The sequence below is a fragment of the Centropristis striata genome, chromosome 1, assembly GCF_030273125.1.
Source record: "Centropristis striata isolate RG_2023a ecotype Rhode Island chromosome 1, C.striata_1.0, whole genome shotgun sequence".
Taxonomy (NCBI): Eukaryota; Metazoa; Chordata; class Actinopteri; order Perciformes; family Serranidae; genus Centropristis; species Centropristis striata.
Genome location: NC_081517.1, coordinates 36,970,936 through 36,993,605, shown reverse-complemented (window position 1 = coordinate 36,993,605; position 22,670 = coordinate 36,970,936). Strand labels below are relative to the sequence as shown.

The 22,670-nt window shown below is 38.4% G+C and overlaps 1 protein-coding gene across 1 annotated transcript; it reads right to left on the bottom strand.

The window, feature by feature from the left end:
- Positions 1–425: 425 nt before the first annotated feature.
- Positions 426–21,565, bottom strand: smox (spermine oxidase). Its single transcript, XM_059341065.1, has 7 exons — positions 21,481–21,565; positions 12,738–12,972; positions 10,522–10,748; positions 7,189–7,362; positions 4,040–4,784; positions 2,383–2,543; positions 426–975 (listed from the first exon to the last, which is right to left on the bottom strand). Exons 2-7 carry the CDS (start codon positions 12,943–12,945, stop codon positions 823–825), a joined length of 1,668 nt encoding a protein of 555 aa, XP_059197048.1. The 5' UTR covers positions 12,946–12,972; positions 21,481–21,565; the 3' UTR covers positions 426–822.
- Positions 21,566–22,670: the final 1,105 nt, after the last annotated feature.

Sequence of the window (22,670 nt, the reverse complement as noted above, 5' to 3'; positions counted from 1 at the left end):
ACATGGAGTGGTTTGTCATGCTGCTTGATAATAAGAAAGGAGGAAATGCATGATTCTAAAACTAATTTCTCTGTTTTCTGTTGCCAGTTAAAACTTTCCCTTCTTCCCAGTCTCTGATCATGTTTGTCAGTGAAAGAGAGGATTATCACTGTTGTCTAACAGAAGTGAGCACTGGGTTTAGGTCTGTTCGAACACCATCTGTCACTTTGGCACAGCATTATGGCTCTGGAGCCTTTTCTTCTCTTTCCATGTGCACTCACTTCCTGCTGCGCTCTCATTGATTTAAACGGGTGATAGCATGGAAACAGCTCCTACCTGTGGTTGTACTTTCCTGGAAAATATTCATGAGGCCAGAAGTGGACAAAAATAAGTTATCTGATATCTAGTTTAATATTTTAATGAATTAAAAATACTCAGTGGTCATGTTAGATGATGATAGAACTTTTATTTTGTTAAAACTTTCTCAGTTCTTATTAAGTATTTTCATTATTTTTGAAATAACATAACATTACGTACAGAAGGCACTTACAAAAACAAGTTAAATTACAGATGCTGTTATTATAAACATTAAATTAATGATTAAAAAAAACATAAGGACAGAATGATAAAGACAAGAAGTGACAGCACCATTGGCAACCTTCGAACAATACATCTCAAATAAAAATTTAGCATGATTCGAATCTACAGTACAATAGAAACAATACTCATTAATGTAATAATGCCCGAGCTATGTTTTTAAGTATAACTTAATCATCGAGATAAAAAGCGTAAAACAGTTTTGTAATTTTTTTTATTTTTCACTAGTCAGAGGTTCGTTTTATTTTACATATTAGGCTTTGTGGTTTCAGCTCTGTGCAAGTCCTGGTACATCTCTATTAGACGAGTGGCCTCCCTCTGTCCTGACAGCAAAGCACCATGGGTAGTGGAATAGTATTTTCTGTGGGTGGCCTCTCCAGCGAACAGGACCTGTAGAGGCTGAGGGAGGAGGAGGAGGAAAGAGATTTGAGAGAAGAAAACCAGATTCAGAACAAGAGCTGTCAATGTCGCCCTGACATATTCCTGGCCTCTCATCGTGCAGCACTATTTTCTATTTCCATCACTGATTCGCTTGTTAGCGCTCCACGCAGTAACTTTCCTGAGGCCTGAAGATTTCAGTTTGACAGGGGTGAAGGACTTCAGCGGAGGGGTCACGCCATTCCTTCAGCACTGTCAAGTGAGCACACAAACCCCCTCCAGCCCTTCTCCCCTTCACCCACAGCGAATCAGGTTTCACGGTCTAGACTGCTGGCCAGGAAACAGTCTTCCTAACCCCTCCTGACTCCAGCTGTATTTTCTCTGCATGTGCTGCAATGTGACATGGTGGTGATGACACCGCCGCATTAGCCAGATGCTCTCAGAGTGTAAACAGCAGTGAAAATACCGCTGTAAGGGCCGTTACAACTCGAAAATAATTCTCTACAAAGGAACTAATAGGTAATTGTACAGCAGGTTAAAGAGGCTTTTGAATTTGTGCTCATTCAAAGATTCAAAGATAGTTCCGTTATATTTTATAACAGAATATTTAGTTGTTTCCGTGGCACAAAAGGGGGAATAAATAACAGAACAAAATAAAGAAAAACAAAAAAACATCGGCATTAGCCAAATTAGCATTTAAAACATCGGTATCAGCCCAGAATTGCGCAATCATTGCATCCCTTAAACTTATGTGTAACTCTAAATTAATTTGAAGGTTGTTTTTTTTAAGTCATTTGGGGCTAACTTTAGGGAAACTGAGACAGTTTTCAACTTCCATTCATTTAACTCCTAATAACTGACACCGTATCATAGAGACTACTTTATTCAGTAAGCAACAGGCCAGCTGAACCTGCAGCAAGCAATCAGTTCAACATATTGTATATGAAGAATAAAGATTCCAGTTATAAACAAGCAGCAACCAACGGGACTAAAAAGTCCAATGTGGAAGTGCCAAAATCTGCATAAATATGCAGAATTAAGGTTGTGTTTCCTCAACCAGACTTCATGTAGTCTGCTTCAGTTAGCCCATGCTCCACCTGTTTGCCCCTCTTTTGGATAAACTGGGAGCTGCAAACATGTTTATTCCTGCTGTAAGGTTGGGTACTTTACCATGGGGGTCTATGAGGATTGACTCCCTTTTGGAGCCAGCCTCAAGTGGCCATTCCAGGAACAGCAGTTTTTGACACTTCCGCGTTGGCTTCATTTTTCAGCTGTAAATGTTGCTGCTTGGTCAAACATCTCTCTGACACAGTCTTTCATTGTAAACTCCACAGGGGTAATTATTTTCAGGACTACTGGATTGCATTTTATGGTAGAAGTATTTTTATTTTTTTATCCACCCCCTGTGTTGTTTTGTGGTTGTCTTACCGGAGCCTTGGTGCTGTTGGCATAAGGCAGCGGCATGGCCAGCCTCTCACAGTCCGCACCGCTGGACCCCACCCTGGTGAAGGAGTAGGAGCCTCGGATGAAGGGGTTACTGCCCCACGAGGAGCGCAGGATGCGCCAGGGCTTAGGAATGTCGGGGTTCCCTGTGGACAGACGGACAGAGAGGGAGTCAGTAGGATACAACAGGGACAATCTAGCGTCTGCAAAATCCAGCGCATTACAGAATTAAACCAGTTCAAAGCCAGAATGTGGCGGCTGTAAGTCGATGCTTTTAATTGGGACTTCCAATCTACCAACTCTAATCAACTGGTGACCCTCTGTGTGCAGAAAGGCACCTGTGAGTCTATATGTAATTAAGCAACAGCTGAGAGGATTAAACCTCAATGACCTACATGAGGAATGCAAAAGTGTGTGTGTGTGTGTGTGTGTGTGTGTGTGTGTGTGTGCGTGCATGCGTGTTTCTGTGTGATTTACAGTCGGCAATCTATAGGAAGTCCACTGACCTCATCATCAAGTGACAGTCGCTGTTTTCCGCACTCACACTGTGACCCATTTATGAGGAAATCACTTCACTGAGGAATAAACTGAGTCATTCCCAGGGTATTCGCACATCCCTAATTTATTCCCAAACAGTGAGTCAACCTCCTGTCATGCGATGAAACCCTTTACATGTTCTGTTGCAATCAACTGTAAAGCAGGAAAATTCCTGGTTTGCACAAGAAGTTACCTGTTAGTTAACTGGTAGCAGCCACATTGAATAAGACTCAGAAAGAATACAGCACTCTTGACTTGTGTGTGTTTGCGTCACAAGAAAACGTGAATGGACTGATAACATGTAAGTTAAAGTAAAGACCTTTTCACCTTATCTAACATATAATCAGTTCTGCTGCTCAGGGTTGTTGTTGGTGGTGGTGACACTGGACCACTTAGCTGCTGCTCATTGGACACAAAAACAGACCCTGAGTCATTCAGCTGTATTATCTGTCAACCTTTGTAATGAAAAAAAGCTTCTTACATCACAGCCGAACCTTATGTCATTTCCTTTATAAGAAACGCAATGACCCAACCCAGCCACTGTTTGTATGAGTCACTGAGCTCAGCCTGCCATGGCTATTGTGTTGGTTTAAGATTATGGATTCATGGTGAAAGCTTAACTAGAATAGATCTTGTCTGTTTTCTGCATAGACTGTATATCTTTGTAAGTACAGTTCCCATTCAAGCTTGTCAGTAAGTTCTGTATTGTTTTTATTACACATTATCTTGTTTGTTTTTTTGCTTAGCGGCTGTAATGGTGCTGTTTCCCCCTAGGATTAATAAAGCACTCTCTCTCTTTTCCTCTTTCTTTCTCTCTGGGACTATAATTTCCAAAATGAACATCATGCTGGATTGAAGAAGACTTGAAACTAACAATTGAGACCAAAAACTCATTAGGAAAATGCTTACTGAGGTAATAAATCAAGTGAGAACTAGGGTAATTTTCTTCTTCTGTACCATTGGACTTATTTTTACAACCAGTTGATTCACCCCCTGCTGGCCATTACAAAGTTCTTAAGCTTGTGCTAACCACAGGCCTTTTTCAGACCTCAACCAAAAACTTATCCAAAAAAACTCTGTTTCCTAGTGTGTATCCAGTCCTGACCTGTAAAGCGCCTCAGCAGCTCAGTGCAGGTCTCAGCCACCGTTTCGTCATCACAGCGCTCCATGTACAGCGCTTCCTGTCCACAGATCCAGCCGTTTAGCATGTAGCCGTAGCGTTCGGGCGGGTAGAGGACGTCAAAGCTGCATATCTTCTTGTACCACAGCTCCTCAGGGTAGGCCAGCTGTTCGAGCTGAGCTTCATCCTCCCACACAAACTGGATGCTGTTGCACTCCGGGCTCCAGAAGGGCTCTTCGTACTCTAAGAATATCTTATCGGTGGTGCTAATGCCCAGCTTCTCGATGGCGAGCACTTTGTCCTCAGGCAGAGAGGGGGAGAACATGACCTCGTGGTTCTGCTTCAGGACGCCCAGAGAAGTTGTCACGATCACATGGTCAGCCGTGATCCACTCCTCGTCCTCGCACTCAATGTAAATGGGGTGACCCAGGATGAGAGGGTCCTCGTGAGGTTTGCAGCCGTGGTTGTTTTCATTGTGGTTGTTGTCCTGGCGGGGGTCGCTGCTCTTCGGTATTCCCTCCCGGTGCTGGGCTGAGTGGTTCCAGTGGATGCAGCGGACCGGTTTGCTAAGGCAGAGAGTGCGGGAGGGGATTTCCTGCGATAGGAGATCCACGATCTTCATGAAACCTTCAGGAATGACATAATGTGCACCGGGGATCTCCGTCCACTCGCCAAACTCACTCAGGGACACCTCGTCCATACTGGGAGAGCTGCTTTCACAACTCTCCACCTGAAATATCAGAGAATCAAAATAATTTTTCCACTTTACCTGCAGCCTATTACACCACAAATTAACACTCAAAGAGGCAACAATTTATTCACTTTTGCAAACATGTTCCTGGCATTTTAATCAACTCTTTAGACCCACTGAGTTCAAACTGCAGGTATGTAAACAACTGCAGCTCTGAACATGTCCGTGGGATCCAACAGGTTAAACAGTTTTTATTCAGAGGACACACACAGTACCAGGGGTGTGTTATTAGAGAGCAAAACTACGTCACTGCTTTTGCCTCATTCAATTTTGAGCTAGCATGGTGGCTAACGTGCCAATGTCTCTTCTCTACTGCGGTTCATGACATGCTCTGGTGCGTGTGTCTGTGTGTGTGGGCGTATGGGGGAGCACTCAAATGAACAGCACTAATGTAGCACTCACATTAATACATGGCCTATTAAATGGCTGTTGATATAAAATGCCTGTGAGAAGTTTCAATTAAGGTGGTTTCATGTGGATATTAATCAGAAGGAGTGGCAGCTTTAGCTCTTGAATGTTTTTATGAAAAGAAATGTGAAAGGTATACTTTTTTACACAGTCTTATTTAAATTCTTTGTATCCAAGAGGCAAGTTCTATCATGTAGTGTCAAAACAATTTGATGATTAATTCATTGGCAGACAACTGAAAAGTAGTTGATATCAATTTTCAGCCTTGATTAATCTATTTTATTCTATACTTCTGGATGTTTACATTTTAGAAAATACGTTTATTCAACAGAGTTCAGGAAATAGCCGCTGAAGAGCATGACATAGTCCAACACATAACCCACATTAAAACTGTGAATTATCAGCTTTTGTATGAAATAACTAAACAAGATTTAACATGGTAATCAGTGAGCCTAGTAGGCAAATTATGTTACCGTCAGACAGAGCCAGGATAGCTGTTTCCAGTCTTTATGCTAAGCTAAGCTAATAAACAGCTGGCTGTAGCTTCATATTACTTAGTTTCTAAAGCAAACATTTCAAACAGCTGGTTTAGACTATTCTAATTCATTGTTCATAGTTATACCTATGTATAGTACTGTAATTCATAGATAACCCAAGTAGTTGTGTGTTAGGAGGCGCAGCTTATCACTACCCAAATTTGAACCGAAAGTGTGGTGACATAGTATAATATGGGCTTAAATTTGTCTCAATAATATCTGCAAACGCACAGAAGGTGATCTACAAATAGTCCTTGATTTGCACACGTGTTTTGCTATCCACAAATACAAATTTCTAATTTGTAATGTGTATTTTGGTTTTTACAAATACGTGTGTATTTGTAAATACCCAATTTTTTAAAACTGAAAATTCTGTTTCTGCATTTGTGAATCATCAATCACACACACGCATCTCTTTTCTCAAAGACACATTTTTGAGACGTTCTTGACAAGATCCACACAGATCCACAAACAAATAGCTCATGATTCACAAATGGCCCGCCATAGGATTTGTAACTTGTGTTACAAAAAAAAAAGGCATTTGTAAAACTGAAAATTCTGCTTGTGAAGTGTGATTCAGCATTTGTGGATTGCCAGTCACACACACGCATCCCTTTCCTCAACGACATATTTTTGAAACATTCTTGTCGAGAGAATCTACAAACACACAGTGATATTGAGACAAATTTAAGCCCATATTATAACGACTGACAAAGTCCGTTCAGATAGGGTGGGATAAATAAACACAAAACTTTGACCCAGGAAACTGATCTACCTGCATCTATTAGTTGCATATGGAAGTAGTTATTTGAACCCACACTCTGATCCTAACAAAGTAGTTTTGTTGCCTTTACCTTAATAGTGAAGTAAGATATCAGATTAAGCGTTCATTCGAATATGTTTGCTGGAAGCTTCCCCTCATATGTGACAGTTTGCTGCATTCTGTTTTATAAAATAGAAAGTTTTAATTATATTTTCAGTTTGGCTGTTGGTTGAAGTTACCCAAACACATCACCGTGTGCTCTGCGAATTTATGCCAGGCATTAAAAATGAAGCATAAAGAACATAGTCGACAGATTAACTGATGATGTAAATAATCATGAGTTGCTCTCAGAGTAAAAGCTGTTATAAAATAAAATATATCTTAGTAAAAGGCAAGTTCACAGCTCTGAAGTAAATAGAACAACCCCACACCTGATTATTTATCTACATGGATTTGGGAGGAAGTAAATAAAAGCTCTCAATTACTATCTAATTAGCAAACCAATCTATTTTAATCAATAGCCAATTAGTGTCTAATGAACTCTTACTATTAGTGCCAGCAGGCATACTGATTGGATCAGCATCTGCTGTCTCATTTAAAGTGATTTATAGGTTTGTATATCAACTACAATTTACAAGATTTTCTTTCACTCTCGCTCTCTCGCTCCCTCACACACCTTGAGGTACTGTTGAAGCATGGACAGTTTGAGCTTCTTGGTGTTCTCAGAATCATCTGGATCGCACATGATCTTCTTGCGCAGCACGTCCCGCGTGAAGACGCCGACGCTGTTCTGGCTCTCAGCACAAACTGGCTTCCCATTCTGGAAGAACTCCTGAGTCAGCTCGTACACCTAGAGATGGGGGAGGCCGAGAGTGAGCAGGAGGAAGAAGAATGAGGAAGTATGTCAAGACAGCAAAGAGAAAGAAAATAAACCAGTCTAGAGCAGATCAGGTCAGTACTTGAATGTTTCAAATGGTGAACTCCACAGGCAGCACATTAAAAAGTAAATGCTGCCTGCAGCTAAACCAGCAAATCCTTGTTAAGGAGAAAAGAAAAAAGAAGGAAAATAAAATAAAAGATAAACAGAATGAATCTGTATTGTGTTTACTTTAATTTAATGAAGTTGGACTTCAACTACAAAGAAAATCTTTGAAAATATGCAGAAAAGGTGCTGTAAATCAGTGACTTCACACTGCACACTCATATCCCACTATTATTCCAAATATGACAATATTCTGATACAGGTCACATAAACCGCACATGCCATTTGGATATTCCGAAAGAGGCCTTATTCCGATTGAAGCTCTTTTTTTATTAAGATGTGGGATATGAGCACAACTGCATGTGAACATGCACATCGAAAAATTAATAATCTGAATTTGTCATTTTGGGCTATAGGGAAATTCAGACAGGTCAGGGTTTTTTTTTTTATTATTCTCTGATATTTTAAAGGCCAAATAATACAAATGGACCTCTAACTGCAGTGTGCTACTGGCAATAGCAGAACACTTGTGGTTATGGAGGTGATGGTCAGGCCTTTAACGAGAAGCTGATAATAGATCATGAGGAGTCTTCTTCTTGATGATGATGATGATGATGATGACCATGACCATGACCATGACCATGACCAGGCCCTCCTCGTCACTCTGAGGCATATCAGTCACGACACAAAGAGTGATAAAGGTGAGAAGACCCTGAAGCCTGCTCTCATTTTTTTCTCGTTTCATAAGAGCAGCTTTTAAAAGACACATCCTAAAGACGTCAGCTTGGAGGCCTTAAAAGTCTAGTCAAGTCAGCTTTATTCATACACTCTAAAGAAGAAAAAAAAACATTTTGTCAAAGAGCTTTACAATCTAGACAACGTACACAGAGAACATGAGGATTTTCAAAGGCCGAAAGTAAACTGGAGGAAGGTGGACAAGATGACAGTACAAGGCTGCTAAATGAAGACAAGGCAGGAATATATCCAGTCTTTGCAACGCTGAAACTGCTTGTGTAAGTGTTAGGGATTGGGATGTGAACTTCCAATAGGATTAAAACAAAGCTGTAGAAAGGGTTAATGAAAATACAATCTCTTCCATGTGGTCCATACCTTCTCTCTGTAACTGCTTTTCCAGACGTGACCTACTTAAATGATAATAATCATTCTCTAACAGGGGCCTCTGCAGACCACAGAGCAGACAACTGGACCCATGAAGGTCATTCCTTGTTAAATTCAGCTTGCTTCGGTGGACATTTTATTGATTGACCACAAGATGGCTGAAGATGTATTTAATAATGTTGCGATGGAGATGAGCAGTGGCTTTTATTTTCCCTTAAGTAGCTTTAAAGAGACAGTTTGGATTTATTGAAGTAGGGCTTTATGAGGTGCTTATTTCTAGTCAGTGTATTACCTGCAGTAGATGGGAGTCAGCACGTCCCCAGTTTGGGGAAGCAGACAGGAGTATGGGCACTGAAGCTAAACAATGTACTGCTGTGGATGGGGGCAGAAGTATTTGAAATAAATTACTATAAGTGTACGCTGTATTTCGATTATTTTCACTGCTTTAACATGCTGTCAAATAGCGCTTTTTGAGTTCACGCAGGTGGAACTGAAGTTATCTATAGGCGCGTTTCCATTAGGTACTTTTCCCTCTAGTGAGCCGCTAGGGGTGTGGCTTGGGAGAGAGGATCCGCCCATCTTAACCGGTTAGCGGCTCAGGTAGCGGCTCAGAAAGTACCTGCCTCGAGTGGGTACTTTTCTGGGCCGCTACCAACTAGTCAATGCTAGTTGGATACGGTTGAGGCGGCGACTTCGTGCATATGTGATTCATTTGCAGACTGGACACTGAGGGGTTAACTGCTTTGACTGCAGCTGGGAGAGACTGCTGCGGGAGGACTGGGCGACTTGTGAGTGCTTTGGGACGGCATCTGCTACTCGTTAAGAAGAGTAGGAATGAGTCTCCAAAAGTATCCAATAACACCAGAAAAAGTTGCTAGTCGCTTCCTTGAAAATGAGTCTGAATCGCTGCTAAATATAGAGACAGTCGCTAAGTTGGCAACACTGCTTGCTGCGTCAGTCTGTTGTCACATTGGAACTCTGTTGGTTAGCCACTACAAAAGTACCTGTATGGGAACAGAGGCCGAGGGGAACTAACTAGTGGGTGTAGCCAAAACACTTAGCCGCTTTCCAAAAAGGACTTAAAAGGTATTCAGTGGAAACACAGCTTTTGTTATCGTCAAAGCTACCAGACTCCATTGACAAAAACAGCAATTTTACCCCGCAGAACACAGGAGATGCTGCTCTGTCGCTGCCTCAATTAGTTAGTTAGCTTGTGTTACTGTTAGGGTTGTGAATCACAAGTTCCATCACATACACATTTACTGATATCACAAGATTAGGATTTTAGGACTTACACAGGGCTGTTTGACAGCAAGTTAAAGTGGTTAAAATACTCTAAATATAGTGTAAGCTGAGAGTGATATAGATTTTTTCTCGTCCACAGCTGTAAATTTCTTAGTTTCTGTGCTGGTGCTCATGTCTGCTTCTCCTATATCTACTGTAGGTAATACACTGACTATAAATAAGTACCTCATAAATCCGAACTATCCCTTTGAGATTGTTATAATCATCTCAATGTAATCTGTCTGCCCGTGTCTTATATATTCTACATTATCAGCCTGTTCCAATTCAGCATTATGATTATAATGAGAAAATTATTCGAAAGTCGAAAGTGTCCTTGTGTATCATTTATAAACATTTCCCCAAATTCAGCCCAACAGATTTTTATATCGGTGAAAACTTTGGGAAAATAAACTTTGCAGATTTGAACAATAGATGCCTGCACAACATGAGTTTTGTAGAGGGTTACCACTGGTTACTGTGCTGCATAACTGAACTTACGTAAACATGTTTTGATGTGAAGCGGGCTGAACAGTGAGTATCTCTTGTGCTCTTGTTCATGAATGCATTCATTTGTGCATTTAAGTGTGTGTTCTCATGTGTCTGCGTGCATATGTGGCCCCTCACCTCGTTGTACAGGTCACTGAACTCCTCCACCAGGTCCTTGGGTATCCGCTTCCCGATGTTGGTCTGGTAGTGAGCCACGCCATTTTTGGTATACAGGCTGATGCGTCCCTCGCTCTTCTCCCCGTCTGTGGTGTGCTCCAGCAGCCCGTTTTCCTCTGCCAGGTGGTACACTGGGTTCCCGTTGGCACCATGGATCCAGGTGGCTCCAAGCTCCAAAGTTGCTTGTCCTATAAAAGAAAACACAAATCAGTGTGAGTTTGAGAAAAAAAAAGGATCTCTTTGAACTCAACTTCACTGCTTTGTTGAGGCGCAATCACACTTGAGTGTTTGATAATTGGACAGTTCAAGAAGCAGGTCAACTCAATTAACATACGGCAGTTGCGAAAGCCCACTGGACTATCATTAATTTAATATTTTTCCTGAGGATGATGGCAACACGCTGTATATTTTTTACATTAATTTATATAATAAGCAACAGGCCAGTGCAGAGACAGTAATGGCCAAATGCTTTGATGATTACATAACGTCTCGGCACATAAACATGCATTTACATAACAGAAGTGATTATCCGTTCACCTGACAAACAAGTTTACATTTTATAGTGCAGTATGTATGTTTTACATGTGACCTCTTTTATGTGCATGTCAGCGCCCCGAGCAGATGCTGCTCCCAATAGATGTGCAGTTCAGTCAACTTTGTTGGAAAAGCACTGAGGGCTGATAAAGTGAAAGGCACCATTATTTCTTTTGGAACTAGACATGCAACCAACGAGTGCATTTACTCAAAATAGAATGTATGTCTGGCTGATTCTAAGCAAATATGAAGACTTAATTTGACCTGTGATAAAAAGAAAGTTAACAATACTGCAGATTAGATATGTCTGTTTCTGCAGCCTATTATAAATTCAGCTTGTATCAGAAGAGTATTTCTTCTTCTATCAACAGGCAAATAATGCCTTGTGTTGATCTAGCTGAGAAAATGGTTACTTGGAAGAAACAAATTGTTCTCATTTTGAATGTACATGTACAAAACATGTAGCATTGTGTCCACCTTGAAACACAAAAGCATTGTTCTGTGAGTCAACCAGCTATTAAACAGTATACTTTTTGGCATTGTTACCACACTTTGGACAATGATTACTAATAATATTCTAATGCCTGTACATGCTGAATATGTGGGAGAGAGTGCGCAACTTAGCATAAAGAGTGGAAACAGGAGGAAACACTTAGCTCTGTCCAATGAAAACAAAATCTGTCTACCAGCACATCTAAAAGCTCACTGATTAACACATTACGTCCTGTTTGTTTAATCTGGACAGAAACAAAAGTGTAAATGATTAATGTGGCTCAACACATCGTTATTAATAGTTAACAGTAGCCGTGTTTCCATTAGAGTCAAAGCGAATTTTTAAGCGACATTTTGAAATGTTGCATTAAAGATAATGCAAATAAGGAGTGTTTCCATCAACTGGATTAGAGCGAATAAACAAAGCTGCATAAACGTACTTTCGTCTGAAGATGGTAGTGTAATGTACTGCTGTAGGCTTATCTGTCAGTAAACAGTAGAAGAAGAAACGACTGAGCAAGAGAAAAAACATAATAATAAATAGGTTGCTCATCGGTCAACTTTGACCACCCATTAGGAGAAAATATATGTTCAGGAATTAGATTCAATTTACAACAACTTCAAATTATAATTGTTCTTTCATGTCAGCTCGTCTTGATTATCGGAACCAAACCAGCTGATCAGTCATGTGAGTTAAATGTTCACTACATAAGAATTTATTCTAAAAAATCGTTTCCTTCTCCCGTTTAGTGCATTAATTATTTACAACTATTACTACTATTTTTTCGAAAATATACAAAAACACCTCAAGTGAGCATAAAAACTTGTATGCGCATTTTCGAAAGTTTTTTTTTTCTCAAATTTTGGTGTTTCCATCAAGCTTTGCTTATGCGAATCTCCAAAATGCAAATCGAAATTTTGTTGATGCAAACACAGCTAGTGACTTTATAGAGGCTAGCTGTTTGCCATTGTTTCCTTTGCTCTTTATGCTAAGCTAGACTAGCCAACACAGACTTTTTATATTTCTCATTTAACCCTCCACAAGAAAGCAAATAAGCATGATTCACAATAGCTCAAGCTGTTACTTTAAGTTCCTCTGATGTTTGGTTCATAAGGATAATAACAGGTCAAACAGAGACATGTCTTCTCACCGAGCTGAACACTGTGAACTCTCCCGCCGACGTGGTCTGACGCCTCTAGGACAGTGACATCCGTGAAGCCGTTTTTCAGTAGGATCTTAGTTGCAGCAAGGCCGGCCAAGCCAGCACCAATCACTACTATTCGAGGCTGCCGATGAGTGCGTAGGCCGCTACTAAGAGGATCATCAGTGCTGTCTGAGGAAATTTCACAACTTTGCATGCCGTCCAAGATCCTCTTCGATGGAGTCTGTGGGCAAACGAAAGAAAAGGACCCAAGTTAAAAAATGGCAACATTAAAACAGTGAGTCAGCAGGTGGCAGGTGCTCATATAGCAGAATAATCCTGAGTGAAAGACAGAAAACCCAACAGTTCCTGCGTGAAGTGAATAAACTCATGAATGCTGCCGGTTGGGTATTTTCAGATATTAATCACTGCCTCCTGTGTTGATGCAGTTAGTTAAAAATTCAACTTTACAGCAGAAACAAAACTGTTTACAGCCTGGTACAAAAAACAGTTTTGCTCTCTATGTCAATTACCTTATTCATAACAACTGTATGGGGGATATATTGTTTTTAATATAACTCACCAGTTAAAAATAAATTTAAGGCTTAAAGTTTTGCATAATTAAGGGTGTAGCGATGTGTTTTAGTAGCCAGGCTTCATTCAGCATGTGAAAGTATCTTCTGTGAACAAGATATTAGATCAATTTTGTGCACAACAGATTATCTTGTGCAAAAAATTATTTATATTTTCTTGTGCAAACACATCATTACCCTGTGCCCCAATTGATGTTGCTGTGTTGGTGTTGACTGTGGATAATCAATTTTGTGTTGCTAATTAAGCGCTGATGAGTACACAGATATCTTTTATAGCTGATAAGTGTTGCATATCAGCATTTTCCCTAATATGACCCTCATTTACAGCTGAATTTATAACTGTGAGCAATATAATCTATTTTCCATGATGTGGCTTGTTATACAACACCGTTTATTTATACCATAAATATTATTACAAAATGTAATAAAGTTTCACTTCATGTCATGTTTGTAATAAACAGTTTGAACTGAATATTTAATACATTTTCTGCGATTTTTTTTTAGATGTTGAAATGTTTTTTTACAATATGCAGAAATTGCAATTTTTTAAAATGAAATTGTGTTAACACATGCATTATGTAATGACCAACCAAAATGGATGTATTTTATCTGTACAACATAAATGAAGTTAAAACTATTAAACTAAACCCAAATATTAGATCAGACCTCCATGACATGCTGAGCCTCTTGTGGTGTTATCGTTCCCTCTAATCTTAATCTCGATCACCATATCAAAGCAGTAACCAGATACAGTACAGTAATCTTTTTATTATCTTATAAACTCACTCAAAGGCAGACCTGGAAAAACTCATATACACTTTTTTTATTTCGAGCAGGGCCAACTGCTGCAGCGGTCTTTTGACAATTCTCCCCCAGAAGACCATTAAAAAGCTTCATCTTATTTAAAATGCAGCTGCTCGAGTTCTTCCAGGGACCGAGAGGTCAGGCTACATAACCCCGACGTCACTACACTGGCTTCCTGTCAGCCACAGATCTGGATATAAGACAGTGTTGCTTGTTTATAAATCAATACATGGAGTGGCACCAGAATACATTACAGACGTGTTTAAGGAGTCCTGCCAGGCCTCTCGGGTCAGGCAGGAGTAGGCAGCTCGTAGTGTCCAGTGCCAGAGCTAAACTTGGTGAAGCAACCTTTAGTCACTATGCTGCTCATCTCTGGAACAGGCTGCCTGTCAAAGTTCAAGTTTGAATATCTAGTATTCCCTGCAACAATTCTAATGAAATAAACATAAAGACTTAAATAGATCTAAAAAATAAAGAGTAGTGCAAGAATTAAATATAGCAAAAATGCATCTTAAATAAAGGTATGGACGATTGACAAGTAATTGCAACTGCTGTTCTTAAAACCAGATAAACCATTGAAACGTTTGAATTCTTCAGGACTGAAAAATTGAATGGACGCTTTAAGTTAAGTTCATTTTAAATGTATTTAAAATCTGTTTTTTTATCACCACCAACAGTGGCGGACCTAGGCTGACTCAGGCTGTGACAAAAAAAACCAAAAAAACATAATAATAGTAATAATAAAAATAATGAATAAATAAAATAATAATCCTCTGTCTTTAAAAACCCTCAAGTTCAGTTTCTAATAAAGGCCCCCAGTGACTCAGTTTGGCAGTTAGAGTTTTGGCCAAAAAAAGATAATCTACTGAACAATTGTATCTTTATTATTCATTTTGAGTGAATGATTAATGCTGGAATACATAAAATAAGTGTAGTTGAAGATGCCTTTATGATGGCTCTTACATAATGTATTTATTATTACATTTAAAATTATGAAAAATCTATCTAACTCCCATATTTTGTAATAACCTCTGCAATATGTGATAATTTATTACATAATCAGGGGAAAGCATTACAAATTGCATTCAAGCGTTACAAGCATTACAAATTGCAGCAGGTTATTATGACGTAAGTGTTGTTACAGAGCAAAAAGACACATTAGAAGTCCCTGTTATGTGAAGACACAACTCTTTTATTTCTGTCAGGGAACAGACAAATTATCCTGAAACTGCTCAGGGACACTAACTTTTAGAGCGAAGAATACACAAGCAACCTTGTTATTCCAGTACAGAAGGCTACTTTCTGTGAATGTATGGACAGCTGTGTGTGAGAATAACACAGTGGGAGTCTATTCAGAAGACACTCTTGTTAGCAAGAGAAGAAATGTACAAAAAGTGAAGTTTCTTGCACAGTGTTGTAGCTGTTATCTGAGAGTTTTTCATATGAAAAATGTCTGTTTTTTTTCAGCTCTTACCTTACCTTTACCTTAAGGTAAAACTGTGATATGTTAGTGTTACAAACTCCTCGCTCCTCGACACAGGGTAGAGCAAGGGGGGAATTACAGGGTTGAGCTCACACAGCAGAAAGGATTCAGTGGATCTGATTTATGTATTTATGTGACATATCAGCCTTATATAAAACAATATACACTATATTATAAAACCAAGAAATAGTGAGTGACCCCCTTTGGTTTTCCGTGTTATAACTTAATCATAAAATGTTCAAATTTACAATAATGGGAAAGCTACTTCTGAAACAGTAACATAAAACACCACATTTTAATGTATCAAACAATTGATGGGTGTTATCAGTGGTTATAATCCCATAAGTATAAATATATATATCCTTTATTCAACCAGGTAAAGGCCTCATTGAGATTAAAAAGTCTCTTTTTTAAGAGACGTGGTCAAGAGGGCGAGTAGGGGGCCTGCTCCACCTGCTGATAGGCCAGCAGGTTGTTATCAGCCCATTGAATGGGCAGCTATAAATAATGTGTGGTGTTTAGCAGAAACTTCTACCAGGCGTAGTAATTAGGCTACAATAGAAGTTGGAAGTGATGTGACGGAGTGCAAAAGCAAAGAAAAAGCAAGGAAACGGAGTATAAAGCACAAAAAGTCCCCATTAGGTTAGATGGAAGGACTCAAACAAACCAGGACCAGTCCTTATTTTGTGCATGTTTACATGATTACTGTGGGAGAGGATAGTGGCCATCTACGCTTGTTTTGATTCAACTTTGACTTTAGAGAAACTGTGTTGTAAGCAAGTTGTCATTCTCAAGCACTCAGCTCGAGTCACAAGAGCTGACAAAGAGAATCAGAGAGGAAACAGGCAGTCAGCGCTGCAGCATATGTTGAAGTCAGACTAAAGAGGACATATTCACGGATTTCTGTAAATCTCTATAACTTCCTGTTTCAAAGTCTACTAGAGTTTAAATTAAATGCTGACCTGCTAATGTGGATGGGTCAACACGCGGGTCATCTGACCTGACTTCATGACCCTCGTACTCAAAGTGGGTCAGACATGGCACTGGTTTACTGAACAGGCGTTTTCAGTAAAAGTTGCAATAAAACTATATACATTTTGTTAACAGTCTCGATTGTTATCAGCTTGTTAAATGGCCGTTATTAGTTGTTTTCATACATATAGGTTAGAAGGGGCCTGCTCCACCTGCTAGTAGGTCCAGAAAATGGTTTTCTGCCCATTATATTGTTGGGTTTTTTTGTTAGTTTAAGATGCAAAACTATGTGGTTATGTTTAGCAACAAAAAATACATAGTTAAGATAAAGATCATGGTTTGGTTTTAATACTTTACACACACCAGGACACACAAGGGACTTAACAAGTCACTTTTATTTTCACTCTTTTAGAGTCAGTGTCCCAGGTGAAAATCCTGTATTCTAGGAGCCATTAACCACCCCAACCTTCCTCATTGCACAGACTTTAAGGCTCTTTATATTGTCATAATTACGACAGCTCGGAGAGGTTTGGGGCCTTACAATAAACATTAATATAGCTTCCCTTTTATGGCTTGATAACAGCCTTCTGGATCTACTGGTAGGTCCATATCTATGAGACTGATAACACTGATTTTCATTGTGTGACATATTTTCATGTGGTTTCTTTGATGTGGTTTCTTGGTTTTGCAGTGATCTAATTCACTTAGACAAACTAAAACAGACATTCCTTCTTTGGCTATTTTCATCTATTTAATTTTTTATCTGCAAACAATTTGTGAATTGATTTTCGTACATCGTGATATTAAACAACGAGGTAATTTTTCCGGTACTGCTCAATCCTTGGAGACATAAGTCTGTACTTGCTGAACCACAGAAAAACACTGAATTATGTCTTTGTATGTAGCGCATAAAGCCATTTTTCAGTTCCACTTCTGTCTCTCCCACTCTTTTAAACACAATTAAACAAAGTTGTTTATTATCAGTTGGATTCCCAGAATCTTGAAATCATGAAGTAGCATCAACATGAATGGACTCATTCTTAGGTTTTGATGATGTTAGTTTGATTATTTATTCTGTAGCAATCAATATATATATATATATATATATATATATATATATATATATATATATATATATATATATATATATATATATATATATATATATATATATATATATATATATATATATATATATAGGCACTTACACTGTCACATCAACAAAACAACCAGGTCATTCTATGATCATCGTCTTTATTAAATCTGTGGTCTTGTATTGAGGCAAACATGTTTTCTGCGATGTAATATTTAAAACTTGTCACAAAACTGGTCTGAATTGTTTCTTTTAATAGATGTTTTCAGTATTTTCAGCACTCTGACTGCTGCTCTTTTATATTCCCGCAGTGGTTAGAGATGAGGGTCACAGGAGGACACTGCTTTGCAAACGACAAATGCAGACAACAGATCTGACAAAATGAGGATCCGGTGATAGATGGCATTGTTAGCTGGAAATCATTATATTTGTTGTATTTTGGTTGGTTGTTTTGTTTGCTTTGTGCTAAAGGCAGCGACACACTGAACAAATCTGTCTAGGACCTGGACTGTGAGCATATGATTAGAGATTTATTGCATGTTTATCTGTGTACATATATGTAAATATCATGTAATATTTAACATATTTACATTTGAGTATATCTATTAGTATATGGAAATGAATGACTTTATGAAAACACTTTTGCTGCAGGGTAATGTATGTGAAGTCCCAATGAGCAAATGACTGTTATGTAATCACTATAAGGTTCAAAATGCAAATATATAGAGTGTGAAAATGTTTCCACAGGGGGCAGCTTTTTGTTTCACACAGATGGTTCCATTTTTGACACAAAACATGTTTGCAGCTATTTGAATCAGCAGCGCGTGAACTTAGAAAAAAAATTCTGCATATGTAAAGATCTGTATCTGATATTGGATCACTAACATCTGTAAGCTTAAATTTACTGCTTTTTTCCTGTATTTATTCAGGGGAGTTTCTCTGAGAGTGCTGCTTTTTCAGGATCCTTTCTCAGAAGCTGAGAGCTGCCCAGTACAACCACAGTATTATCTGTTGGCCAGTTGAGGGCTTTGCTCAAAGGCACCTCAGTGGTAATGAGGTCACAAGCTCACTTCTCTAATTTTTAGGCCACTGCAGCCGCGCTACCACTGCTCATCTGCTTGTTTTTAAACATTGTAATTTGTTATGAAGTGTTCCTTATACTATGAGTGTTGCTGCTCTTTTGACCTCTTCAGGCTACAGTAGATCCATCTCTATGCATTTTTGAAGCAGATAAGATTGTGCTAGAAAATTTTACTCTACCTCCAGAAACAGGATCTCATAATTTTTTTATTTTGTTTTAATTTATCTGTTTTACTAATTTTACTGATATACCAGCATTTAAATCTGTTTTTTTATAATGGTTCTATCATTTTTATGGCCTTGTGTGATTTGGTCTCAAACTGTTAAATTGTTCTGCTTTTTATTGTCTTTTTAATTGATCAACAGCCAAGAACAAATAGATCACTAGCTGAGCCTGAGATCAAGACAAGTGCAAGCCTTCAAAGAAGTGGTCTCAAGACCAAGACTGGACTTAAGTTTTGCAGCCCTGCTTTTAACTGTACTTACCTGCAGTTAGGGGGCTAAACAAATACAATTTTATCAATTGATTAATACAAAAAAATCAAATAAGGTCAGAAGATTGTACGACCTTACTGTAAAAAAATATTTAAACAGTTACATCTCAGTATACTTTCATGAGAAAACTCCCTGTAAGAGGTTTAAAGATTCAGTCAGAATTAATCTGTTAATGTTGCTTGGCCTACAAAAAAAAAGCCCATTTCAGTGACAAATCAACCTGATTCTATCAGCAACCCTGATTTGAAATGAATGGCTGATCTAATCCATACACAGTCTGTGATCACTTCACACACAGGCCCCTGTGACAGATTGAGCATCCCTCTCTGGTTGCTTGTAATTATTCCAGTACTGGTTAATACACTCGCCACATGCCACCTCCCAGAGCTTTCCACCACCACTGCAGATTAATGCGAGGGCCGGCCTTGGGTGGATAGGCGGCTCAGGGTGAGGTGGTGTGAAGAGGGAGGGGGGCTACCACTGACCTAGAAATGGCTATCGACAATGCGTTACATCTGCCGGTGGCCTTTTCTAGAGCGGGGCCGGCCTTGAGCTGGAATATCTTAAATGAATGTCTTAATGAATGTGTCCCCCCTTCCCGTTTCTTATCCTTCTGCATTTCCTCTCTGGACATTGCTCTTACCAGCTGTGTCCACACTCACATCTCCATTTTCTTTGTCAGTCCCATGTGAGCATAGTAGCAAACATTTCTATATCTTCACATCAAAAAGAAAAAAAGAAAAAAAACAGTGTAGTCTAAGGGCTTCGTGCCAAAGGCCTGACATTCCACACTTCTCTCCCAGCTCGGATTTTCCCAAGCTGGGATGATGGAGTGGAGGCACACACACACACACACACACACACACACACACACACACACACACACGCTTCGCTCCACCGCTGCACACCACACTGGATGTTCCCCTGGTGCAGATAAAGATATTATAGTATTCCCAAAAGATAAACACAGCAGACTGAAAGCATTCAATTACACAATGATAGAAATTATCATCAAATTATCACCAGAGAGAGAGAGAGAGAGAAAAAAAATCTCTCTCTATATATATTTTTTTTAAGAACATATTCCTGTTCATCAAAAGCAGCTCCTTGAAATCTTGTAAAATGAAATGTCTTTTTCTATATGCTAGCTCCTTATAACAGAGTTCATACATTGTAACTAATGGATTTATTGAGAGGTAATAAATAATTTACTCATCTTTGAGCACCAGTGATAAGGGAAACTTCTGGGTTGCCAGGTTGGATAATATTTGACCACTAATTTCAACCAAAATCTACTTTTGAAAAAAAGAATTAATGTTTACAGATGCACACTTAATGCATTAAAAACGATTTTTTTAGTAGTTAATTAACATGAACAAGTACAGGCTTGTTCTTGTTTGAAAGTGAAAAAGCAATAATACACAAAGGTTAAAACACCAGCTAAAGGATTATTTTCTTGACCTAACTTGACCTTTTACGAGTACATTAAAGGTGCATGAGGGGAAGATTGATTACTGCAGCCAGTAGTTAAAATGTATAAACATTTTTTATATTTCTATTTATACTTATTTGAAAGTGGTGCCATAATGCAAAATAAATAAATAAATGACCGTGAAACTTTTAACAGATAAAGAAAATTCAGACAGGGAGGAGATCAAAGATGTCATCCTATATGCAGCCTGTCTGTCTGGGAAACTCATCGTATACTGCCACGTATAAGCTGAGATGCCAAAGTGGCAGCAGTTTGAATCAAAGCGAACAACTTCACTGAGTTACTCTGGTGAAATGTGTGTGAAACGACAACATGTGATGGAGACACAACAAACCCTGAACACATGTCAAAGCGGACTAATAAAGCAAAAATAAACACACATTATTCCAGTCAGAGCATTTTGTCCCGTTACACGAACACTATACATCAGTGTGAATAACATTTCTATGACCTGTGTTCGCTGTGGTTACACCGGTTGTTGTTGTGTTGTTGTGTTTTTGTGTGTGAAGCGTTTTCGAGTCTTATTAACACAAACATAAACCGGGTGACATTTAGTCTAAACACGGTAGCTCGCAGCGCTGTCAACTCCACTAAATAAGCTGTTGTCACTGTATTTCCAGCGATATGTGTACATACAGCCGGTCAACATTTTAAATCACCGCACTCTCCATCATCACCCGCTGGTCAATAACAACAACAATATGTGAGATAAATGTGTGTTTAGTAGAGCAGCTGCTTACCTGACTCTCGTGGTCTTCAGCTTTAAACCCTCAGAGTGCTCCGCTTTCCTTTGTGCCCGTTTTTGCCTCAGACCGGCACCGCTTTGTATTTATGCCTGGAAACCAGAAGCAGCCAGTTTTCCCCGTAGCCGCTGCCTCCTCATTAATTAAATATGAGCAGCGGTGACGACAAAGACCAGCCCTCCACTGAGTCAGCCTGCTGTCACCACCGACACACACACACACACACACACACACACACACACACACACACACACACACACACACAAATATACATAAATCACACACTTTCTGTGTGCTACAGGCAAGGAAAACATTGTCGTTTACTGAAAAACAAAACAAAAATAAATATGCAGGCCTCAAATAAAGAGATAAATACTGGCATAACACAGTTATATTATTATTATTACTTTTTTTTAATTATTATAATTATTATTATTAATATTATTATTAGTACTATTATTATTATCATAACAACAACAACACTAAATAATAATTTAGTCTTTGTGTACCCTGAAAAGTGCTCTATAAATAAAATGTATTATTATTATTATTATTATTATTATTATTATTATTATTAATAATAATAATAATAATAATAATATTTGACAAAATACTAATGATAATAACAACAACAGCAATAATAACATCATCATAATACACAATGATATAAAATAATAATATTTCATACTATTGATAATACTAATGAAAATAACAACAACAATGATTATCATCATAATACATCATGAAAATATTAATAATAACATAATAATGATAATAACAACAACAATAATCATGAATAAAAATAAAATAATATATACTCATGATAATAACAAAAACAACAATAATCATCAATAATAATAATAATAATAATAATAATAATAATGACAATACTAATGATAATCACAACAATAATAATCCTAATAAATAATGATAATAAAATAATAATGACAATACTCATGATAACAACAACAATAACATTAATAATAATATCGATAATGATTATTAGCTGTTATATGATGCTGATCTTTTTTTTTAAACTCAATGATTTATAATTTCCTTTTTTAATAAAGGGCTATGAGGCACATGTGAGTTTCAGAAGTACTGGAATATTTGACTCACTAATACCCTGTTACATGTAAAGATCTTGCATTCAGAATAAAAGCACAAAAGTATTACAATCAAAATAT

Coding starts and splice junctions, on each gene's coding strand:
- smox (XM_059341065.1), bottom strand. CDS start 12,945: ATGCAAAGTTGTGAAATTTCCTCAGACAGCACTGATGATCCTCTTAGT. Junction 10,749..12,737: donor AGTTCACAGTGTTCAGCTCG/GTGAGAAGACAT, acceptor TTTCTTTTATAG/GACAAGCAACTTTGGAGCTT. Junction 2,544..4,039: donor GCTGCTGAGGCGCTTTACAG/GTCAGGACTGGA, acceptor GTCTGTCCACAG/GGAACCCCGACATTCCTAAG.